Source organism: Austrofundulus limnaeus, unplaced genomic scaffold (genome assembly GCF_001266775.1).
Source record: "Austrofundulus limnaeus strain Quisiro unplaced genomic scaffold, Austrofundulus_limnaeus-1.0 Scaffold147, whole genome shotgun sequence".
In the NCBI taxonomy this organism is placed as follows: Eukaryota; Metazoa; Chordata; class Actinopteri; order Cyprinodontiformes; family Rivulidae; genus Austrofundulus; species Austrofundulus limnaeus.
This window is the reverse complement of record NW_013952549.1, coordinates 708,564-718,913: the sequence shown is the minus strand read 5'-3', so window position 1 is coordinate 718,913 and position 10,350 is coordinate 708,564. Positions and strand designations below refer to the sequence as shown.

Genomic DNA, 10,350 nt, shown 5'->3' with positions numbered 1-10,350 from the left:
TAAAATGGCTCCGCCCATGTTAAAATATGTTTTTAAAAATTTACAAAACTAAACAGCCAACAGTATTTTACAGTCTTTCTTCTGTGGTTAAAATATGTGTTTATCAAATAAAGTCTAATGTTACAACTAATGGAGGATCCCTTTAAGTAAAGTTGTRTCCCAGTGACACCATCGCCCAAGACGTTAAAACATTAGCACACAGAGCGGTTCCTGCATCACTAAAACTAACAAACAGGACAGGAGTGATTTTTATAGTATTTTGTAAAAAGACAGGGATCACTCAAATCAAACTAAGTGCACGTCTGTCTGCAGAGAACAAAGTAAACAACCAATGATTTAAACAAACAAAGGAGACTTTATCAAACATGACACAACATGATAGCATCTTAGTGTCCTCTGAAGATGCTTGTTGTTGAATTTACATCATTTTGGATAAGCAAACTGTTTTTTATTTTTACCCTTAGAACTTGACATGGATTGTAACTGTATCAAAAGAAAATCTAACCCTCAAATTTAAAGTAGTGTTTTTTTTTTATTACACTGCAGCATTAATATTAAATGTTAATTTAGCTTTAATCAGACATATACTAATTTAAACTTCTTTTAAATCTTACATTATTAACTCTGCACACTCTTATATGGCTCAGGTTTAAATATTGTGAAAATCTCCTCTTGCTGCGTTACAGAATGGTTAGCACTGGGGCCTCACAACAACAAGGTCCTGTTTGATCCCCAGTTTGGACCTGGGGTCTTTCTGTGTGGAGTGTGCATGCATGTTAGGCTGCCTTCAGGCCCAGGCCTCCTTTGCAAAAGAGATGTGATCTCAGTGGGATTTGCCTTATTAAAAAAAGATTTGTAAAATTACCAATTTCTGTGCTATGCRTTTTATTTAAATAATTTCCTGTTGTCATTTGCATCAAAAAACTGTCATGTTTGTATATTTGTGCAAGGCTCTATATACATTTAAATATATGTTTGTACCTGCATGGATATGTCTGTGTGTTTGTGTTGTGTATGTGTGTGTGTGAGGAGAGTGCGTTGTGTCATAGGTTGAGATAATGACCATGATGACAGTGGTGTAGCCGATGGGGGCCAGAGGAGCTGAATGGTGACGGATGACACAGGCCTGAGCTCTGATGGCGCACAGACAGTGAGTGATGACTGCACATCCTTCCCTGTGCTCCACCCTTCATTATCTCTATGGGGAGAAACACGGCACAAAGGCAGGCCGCGCTGCCCTCTCGCTGCCCTCAAACGACATCTGCTCACGGAGACAGCCACACTACCGCTCCTCTTTCACCTCGCTGTCGCGCCATCTATCTCCATCTACGGTGATCTTTCCCACTCCTTTTCTCTTTTCTTTGCTCTCGCTCCCTGTCCCTCTGTCCGTGGAGGGTATACAGAGGTCAGACAAAGAGATAATGACCCCCCCTCCTCCTTTCAACCTTTCAAAACAGGATCTTTTCTTTCTCTCTATCCTCCGTGTTCTTTCATTCTTAATCTTTTCTTTATTGATCTTCTCATGTTCACTTGTTCTCATGCATCTGAGAAGTCTGATCTGATGTCACAGACGGAGGAGAGCCCAGATGTTACTTTATGATTTGGMTAACTGATTGAGTCTTTTGAATGTGAAACCTGTTCCTAAACCTGTAAAATTACAACATCAAAAATAAAAGTTACCTTGTTTGTGAACCGTTCACTGATGGCAACCATAGAGACACTTTGAGGCGGCGCCACAAAATGAGGTAAATGTTGCCATCTAGTGGTTGAGTTGAAGCGGTGCAGCATTGAGGTGCTGTTTAACACACGAGGGGAGGACTCGATGAGACTAATGAGCATGCAGACAGGTTCAACCAGAGGTCACCATCTGGCCAATTACCACTGCTGGCACACTGGAGCCGACCTGAGCTGTCATCACAAACACATCACTCCATGTCCAAACTGCCCGGCAATATGTCACCGTGCCACTCGACGTGCCGTACAGTACAGARAGGATGGGGGCAACAGGAGACAGCCCCGTGACAAAGCCACCTGGTCGTCACCGCAGACAGGACAGCCTGCCGGCCCACCTGCTTCGCTCAGTTTTTGGAGGACACTCAACGGACTCTCAATGTCACTAAACCATCTCGGCGTCCACTTTGACGGACAGGTGTTTATTGTGTCTTTGGCGTTTGCTTCCTGAGGGAGGCTAGACACGGATCAATCGGCGGCGAACAGAAGCCAGGGGGATGCTCGAAATAGCTCGCATCGATCCCGCTGCTGAAACTCATAGGCAACAGTTGCAGCTGCATGTTTCACGGAAAAGACGCGGTTTAATGATTCCAGCGGTTCTCACGTATCAAAACACGAGGCTTTTCTCACACGCAARCCCTCAACTTCCCAGACTTTTTAACTCCTCTGTAATGACTTAATCCAATTGGCGTTCTGGAAAATAAAACCAAGAAACACAAACAGTGCTATGGCTAAGACAGGAGGTATGAGGGAGGGCCACGTTTCGGCATATTATAATAACCATCTGTACAATCAAATAGAAAACTACATCTTGCTGTTAGAATCATAAAGAAGGGGAACAGATGTTAATCCCTAATGGAGTTGACAGGCACTTCCCTGTCTTTCACATGAACATATTGAGTTTCTGAATAAGAGAGGGGGGGATCAGAAGGAAGGTGTATCATGTTGCACTCATAATACATGCATATCAAAGACCCCAGCTGTTGGATTCCCTCTCCTGAGAGACAGCATTATTAAATCTGCACTCAGCAAGCATATCACACCAGCACAAGAGCTTAAGCCTTTCCATCGGTGGGCTCCATCGGCTTGACGATTTGTAACCTATCACACAAGGAGATTATATCATCCTTTAAAGTGTACAGCTAATCAGTGCCACACACCTGTGTCTTATTTAGCCCTTATTTGAGATCAGAGTTGAGATCTGAGAAGAAAAAAAAAACTCAAGTGCTATAAGTATAAGGGAAGTGTGTGGTTCATAATTGGCATGATTCACACACACTCACACTCACTCTTCACACTCCTGCTGTCGAGGGATGAGGGCTGAGATGCTGCCAAAAACTCTTTTTGGGTCTCTGTAGCAGATTCCTTGTGGCTTATAAAAGTCACAGTTTGGTACYAAACCTAAAGTTTGTGCTCCGGTTAACCCCTTCACTCCTGCAGTGTGGAGCRAACGCGTCAGTCAGGGGATAACGAGACGGYGACCTGTCGGCGTTTGTCCACTAGRTGGCAACATACACCTTCAAATGCAGAGAGGGTTTTGGCTGCGATCAGGCAGTGACAGCTGCTTTCATTGAATACCATAAATAAGCTCGTGCTCACCTGCAGCAGCGTCTTTCTCCACGTTTCCGTTCACGCTGGCTTTCTGGGCGCCGGCTGATGTGCTGTTCAGGTTCCCCTGAGATCTGAGGAAGGAGAGCAGGGCGCCCTGGTGCATGAGTGGATCTGCTGCTCCTGGGGTCAAACCCTCAAAAGAGGAGATGGAAGATTCCGTCCCGACTCTCCCCCACTGTCCCATCTTGCTCTGATTCTTCTCTCTGGGAGCCTCGAAGTCAGCGCTGGACTGTCCCGGCTCCTTTGACTCGAGGACGTCATTTTTCAACATCTTCCACTTGTCGGCATCGTCGCTTTGGTCCTCCCTCGCTTGCTCGGGTTTCTCAAATTCACGTTCGTCGTCTTGARCCGTGGAGCCCGCGTTCTGCGGGTTCATCTCTTGTTTTGTTCCCTGCACCAAAAGGTCACAGTGGTACGCWGGTTTCACACAGAGTTCAGCTGGTGCACTGGAGTAAGTTTGTAGCCGGCGGGTAATGGAGGACGAGAGCCCATTATTAAAAAGGCCAGACATCTGTAGCACAGCGGGAGAYGTGGCCGAATGAGACGGGACAGAGTCCGGCCTGCAGGACAAATCCAAAGGTTCATGCTGGGACTTTCTGGGTGGAGCAGATAAAGAGCTGTCTACACCTGCATCCTTGTCAGTGTGATCAGCCTGTTTGTTCACAACAAGGACTTTCTCAGAGTGGCTCTCAGGAGCAACAAACTGACCGGCAGCTGGGCTCCAGTCCTCCCTAGATCTGGGTCTGAGCTTGGGTTTGGGGCTGCTGCTGTCGCTGGGCTGCAGTGAAGGAGAAACATCCCTGCTGTCCTGCCAATGGGGGAAGCTGTAGCGATCCAGGTGGAAGCTGAGGGAGGCGGCGGTGTAGTCACTGGACGGTGGACACCTGTAGACTTTCTCACCTGGCACAGACGAGAAGAGCAGAAACACGATCGGATACAAATCGGATTAGAAAACTATACTTTTATGAAGCATTCTGAGCATTTTGCTGTATATGCACCAAGACCAGTTGTCTAAACATGAAAAATGTTGCAATCTCACACCAGGCTGAGTTGAATGATTTAAGTGCTGCCCTGCAGTAAATCAAGCTTGTAATCAGCTTTCAGCTCCAGTGATCCATCATCTTACAGTATGAACGCCACACCATGTGCAATAAATACACCCAAAGATGTTAACAGCAAACAAGATTCTTCCAGAAATAATAAACAGTGAAATTGTTAAGCAACTAGAACAAGGCAGATGTTGCAGACATGAGCTATATTCCATCAAAGCCAGTAAGTGGGTTTCTCAGTCAAAAGAAGAARAAAAACAAAGTCCAACATGTGAGCAGTTCTGATTAAACCCACCATCTAGTGTAGCGGAGTTTATTTTTGTTTCATTCTTGAAAAATGACATGATGGAAACATAATTCAAAAAGTACAAAGTGTGTTATTGAGGAGAGTGACAAAGAGTCATTTTTCTCTCTTTAGCTTGTGAATAATTCTCGTCTRGAGACAAGATTTCATCTCCAACACCATAACTTTTAATTAAAGGTAATTTAAATGCCGTCTTCCCTCTGTTTACCTACACTTTCATCCTTATGGCTAACACAGAAATACCCTGCAGGGTTAAACACACTCTCTGTGACCATTTTGAGTTAGTGATTGCCTCAGACCTCTGCCTTGCACTGTCTTTAAACAGCCCAGCTGTTTCGCTGCCATTCCAATTACAGTAAAAGTCATCCGACGCCATTAAGCCACAAATATTGGCAGTTTATTGCCCAACACTCTCTTGGCATTTGAAGGTCAGGTCATACATTATACTGTGTCTTTTAGGGATGCGTCTGGGATAGGGAGATAAACCCACCACCATTAATTTAATTCTATGCATATTGATGCCTTATTGTTCTTCTTTAATGGACTAATACCTGAGTTACAGCAGTGATTCATCCCTGCCACAGAAATATCAATTTCATACACCTTAAGATCTGACCCTGAGGTAATTCTCTGAGGTAAATCTAAATCTAATGATCTGTGGTAGTGGCTCTACTTTGTTTCCAACTTTAGTAGAAAAACCATCATTTTTTAGCTGAATGGTAGTAAAAGTAGGGCTGTTTTCTTCTATTACAATCTGCAAAAAGCGTAAAATAGCACCCACATGTTAATTAAATTGAGCTCTACTTAATGAGATTGAAAAGTCACAGCTGAAATGGAAAAATTATGCCCTTGAACTAAAGTCAGCTCTCCGCCTTTGCACTGTATACGTTTGTGTGTGACGCGTGTTTTGATTTAACGTCGGCGTGCATTAAAAGTGCACGGCAAACGCATGTGCTGGAGCGGGAAAGGGACCTTAACCGCGCCACACCCTCAGTCTCCAGTAACGCATCAGAAAAAATAAAAATAAAAAAAACAGCCTAATGGAACAGTTTGAGACACACTATATATCTCAATTATTCTGTGGCTTAAATTACAATGACATTAACGGCTTGCTCCAAAAGCAGAAAACACATACATCTGACCTCATCTTTCAATGTGGCCCCTTCCTAAACCCATTTGCCAGCCCATGCCAGAGCGGTTAAACAACACAAAGCATAAAGACACCGCCTTTTTTCCTCTCTTCCTTTGGACGGGTGCCATCTTTGTGATTGCCTGGTTCATGCTAACTTAATCAGTTTAAGATTTACTTACAGTGCCGAGGCTCACATTATGTGAGGGGAGTAATTTTAGAGCTTAGATTTATCAACCAAAACTCCAATTACTGCATCATTACAAACCCCAGCCTCTCTCACCTAACACAGAGCATCTAATGAAGTGATGCATATGAGTTATCCTCATCTTACGAGATGTGCATGGCGGAGGGGGTGAAAAAAAAGAAAAAGGTAAATAAATTTTAAAAAACAAACGCCATGTATTGGGGTGGGGAGTACAGCACACAACTGGGCTTGGACAAGTGATTCATTTCGTATGGAAATAGGCTTTAAGATTTACAGCCGTATATCCCCGTCAATGCAATCACACTCTCACATATTATTTGCTTACACGGGCATTTGGCAGTTATATTGTAGATATCAAACTCTGCATACAGTGGAGCTTTGGCTCGCTCGCTGTGTGCAGCCACACACCTGAAATGCAAAACAGAGAGAGACGCATGTTGGCTGGTTTGGTTTAAGATGAAACAGAGTGAGAGTCGCACACAAGACTGGTGAGAAAAACAGGGGCACCAGATGTTCTTTGATGTTTATAATAGCATATATTATTAATATTAATTAGACCACATAGTCAATGACGCATTTGGGACGTTTCCAAGTCAATTAAGCCAAATGGCATTCAGGAGACGGCGGAACAATATTTCAAGGCAGGTGTTCAGAACTCCCTGGGTAAATCTTTTTATCTGCATGCTAGGAAAACAAGCATTTTGAGCTTAATTTGAGCCTCATATCTGCAATAATAATTAAAAAGAGGATTAAAAGACAGAAGTGAGAGGGAGATGGAAAAGCCAACAGGTAATCAGTTCAGACGAACCAGTCAGACTGGCGGATCTCTGAATAAGAAGTGATTTTTTTTTAAAAAAAACAACTTAGATAAAGACCTATATTGTTTTTTTAAAGTGTTTTACAGTTAGCAATCCCAAAGAACAGACTGATGCAATACGAGCTAACAAATGAAAAGTGATATTCTGAGCAGCAGCCACTAAATCTGTTTCTGGGTAAACCACTGCTCATATTACCRTTCACAGTTTTACAGACGTTTATCACTTCAGGCACTCTTTGGCTGCAACGCTTATAGTAAAAAGCGGTGTAAAAGCAGGAAATAAAGGACAAAACACATGTAGGGACAGCGCCATTACATGGTGTCTGCTCACTGACCTTGAGGTTAAGAATATTGAATGGGACTAATTAATAACTGTCAGCAGATTTTATATTTTTTAGACATGCTTTTATTCAGATCTAACTGGTCTAATGTAGGTCAGAAGCCTGCAGCATGTGCCCTTTATGAGTTTATCGTTTTTTTAAAGGCTTGTTATTCCTAATCTCAAATTATAATTAAAGCCAAAGAGCATTTTTAAAATATGTCCTGATTAGATATTCAGACAAGTAATTTGTTGCATGCCTCCTTTTGAAATCAAAGTGGAACTTCTAATTTAAGATGCTGGGTGTTTGTAGTTTCATCTCTGAAGCCAGGGCTATATCTGAACGCTCCGTCGCTCTGACAGCCATGACTGTACTATATTTGCTATCCATATTGAGAACATCAATAACTTCATGACCACCATAGGCTGACTATGAATAATGCARCCAATAATTCTGGACTAATCAATGTTCCTCAAGCTGAACATCTGGCAGTGGTAATTCTTCCTCAGCGTCTCCGCTCTCCTGAATTAGAAAACGCTCTCTTCCTCTGTCGTCCTCCAGGTCCAACCGTCGAGACAGACAGACTTGATCGGCTACACACCCACCCCCTCCTTCTCTGAACAAAACTTAGCCTTGTTATTAAACCCTCATCAAGTGGTGCGTGTTCTCCATATGTGTAGGATTTACCTATCTGTCCCACAGCAGACCTGTGCGTTGAGCCAGGGCCAGCAGTGTGTGATTGTGTTAATTAATCTGTCATTGTGAGCGCAGGGAGCAGCTGCAGAGGTCTCTGGGATATATTGTCAGAGCTAAACAATGCGGTGCTAAGCCCCCAGAGTGAGTCTACCATTACACAGGACTAAGAAGAGAGAGGAAAAGGAGGAGAGGGGGAGAGAGATTCTGCCGGATCCATCATTGACTAAAGCAATGACGCCTGACCTTTACAATGAATTAGTTTCCATGCTTAATATTGACTGAAATTAGAGTCTGATACTGAATGTGCCATCCCAGAACTGTGCACACTCAAATCCTCAGCTAGCCAACTATCATAAATGTTTCTGGAAGTGACACCGTATGGTTGTGGAGATATGGGAGAGGAGGGGGGGCGGGAAGTTAGAAACAACAGAGCTTGTATATGTTTCTTAAAGAGCAACCAGAGAGGGATTTGGCCGCAAACTCCCAGCATTTACATGTAAATATGCAGATACCAGTATGTGTGTACAATATGAAAACAAAACATCTAATGGGATTAGACCGGATCCATTTATCGCTGCTATGCGGACATCATTTAAGCGGATGCTGGATCAAATCCCACCAGAGCGCGTCAGACTTAGACAGTCGTGCCTCTCCAAGACTGCGAGCGTAAAGCAGCGCGCACGAGCTATGAAGAAATCAAACAAAGTTCAAATTTATTTCTCCTCTTAACAACACAGTTCCAGCAGTAATTTAGGCTCATGATAACGTGTTAGCAGGATGCCATGACAAGAAAGGCATCTACCCATTGAGCCGAATCATCCAAATCACCAGGTGGAAAAGAACACTATCAATAAAAATACCAGGTGGTAGATCAAATCATAAAAATCACTGGGTGGTATATATCAAATCATTAAAAACACCAGATGGCATGCATTAACATCTTGTGCCCCCGTAGGCAAGGGGTGGGGATGTGACAGATATAAAATAGAGGGTACTAATTATCCCCACAATTCAACATGATGCCATTATCTTTAAAAGAAAGACAAAGTCCTTGTGGATGATAACGTCTGTGGTGTTTTACTGACCCTGTGCTTCATGCCAACTCACTCCAAGTGGTTGAAACATTATGCGTAAAGAATAAATTGAAATAAAATCATTACATGCTGTAATTTGAAATGTGCTGAGACATAATGACTTGTTAATAGAGTAAAAAAAAAAATAAAAGTAAACTGGGAATTAGACTGTGGTGCAATCAAAGGAGTTATTCTGAGAAAGTTACACTTCGAGAAATTTGGTCTGGAGCTGCAAAGGATCAGAAATTACTCAATTATTCCTATTTGTTTGTTTGTTTGTTTTATGAAATCTATTGCCTTTTGTAATTCTACTGTATATTTGACTAAGCTGTGTGATTTTACTTTTGTTCATTTTTAGGACAGCTGCAAAAACTGCTAAAGAGACTACTGATGAAAATTAGCTTATTTTAGCTAACTCTGGCACTACGGGCGTTCTGATTCGATAWCAGTATCAGATATCAGTCCAATATTAGCCAAAAACTGAATATAAGATTATATTGACCTGCATCTAAAATCTCCAATATAAGCACTCTGATACAAACATATAGTCCAATCCAACAGTCTGCTCAGGATTTCTATCCAGCAGCTTCTAGATCTAAATAAATTACTTAACTGACCTTGAATACTTATTTTACATTTTATTGGATTTATTTAGGTCAATTTTCAGGATTTTTCTATTTTATTAATGTATTTAATTTTACAACATTTTTATGTTTATGTTAGAAAAATATGTAACGCAGAAGATTATAATAAATGGGACCAGTTTTTCTCAGACCTATTGTTGTTGACTATTGTTTATTGTTTGAYCTGATCAAGACTTTTTAAAGGGGCAATATGATGTGTTTCTCAGGCATATATTTAAGTTCTATATCGTCATAAAGTATCTATGTCACCTTCAGTTGTTATTAAAATGTTGTTWTCACAGTATGTTTAAATAGAAAATAAACTCCTCTTCTCATCATTTCTGTTTCTAAACACCTTAAAATTGGCCTCTGTCTCTTTAAGAACCTCCTTCTGCTTCTGTCCCAACCATCTCAGCATGTGTGGGGGGGCTGTGATATGGAAGTGTAGTTTACTTGGCATCTGAAAATACATTTCCTCAAAAGTGTTTTGAATTTGAAAAGGGCTGCGCTCAGAAGTAGTATTGGGAGCTCAGCAGACAGTTTCAGTTTCACTTTCAGTTTCACCAGTTGTTTGCTTTGTTGCTGCCGAGAGACTACAGGAGTCACGGCAGGGTGCGGGGGTTGGGGGTGGTGGTCTGTGATGAAGAAGCTCGGCTTGGGACTAGCTCAGAGGCGGAGCTAGTCCCAAAAGGCGGTTCTAGTCCCAACCGGTCGTTTTTGCTCCCTTGCCTGGCTGCCTCAGGACACTACATGATTTCTCAAACATGCATGAATGAGTCAAAGCAAGAC

At 42.2% G+C, this 10,350-nt stretch overlaps 1 protein-coding gene across 2 annotated transcripts in view; it reads right to left on the bottom strand.

Annotated features, from left to right (window-relative positions):
* Window positions 1-10,350, bottom strand: part of LOC106523192 (zinc finger protein 536) — a 27,470-nt gene that overhangs the window by 5,989 nt on the left and 11,131 nt on the right. For both annotated transcript variants that reach the window (XM_014016557.1, XM_014016558.1), the window contains one exon: window positions 3,331-4,242. In XM_014016557.1, the coding sequence (XP_013872011.1) occupies window positions 3,331-4,242 (912 nt within the window). The remainder of the gene's footprint in view (window positions 1-3,330; window positions 4,243-10,350) is intronic.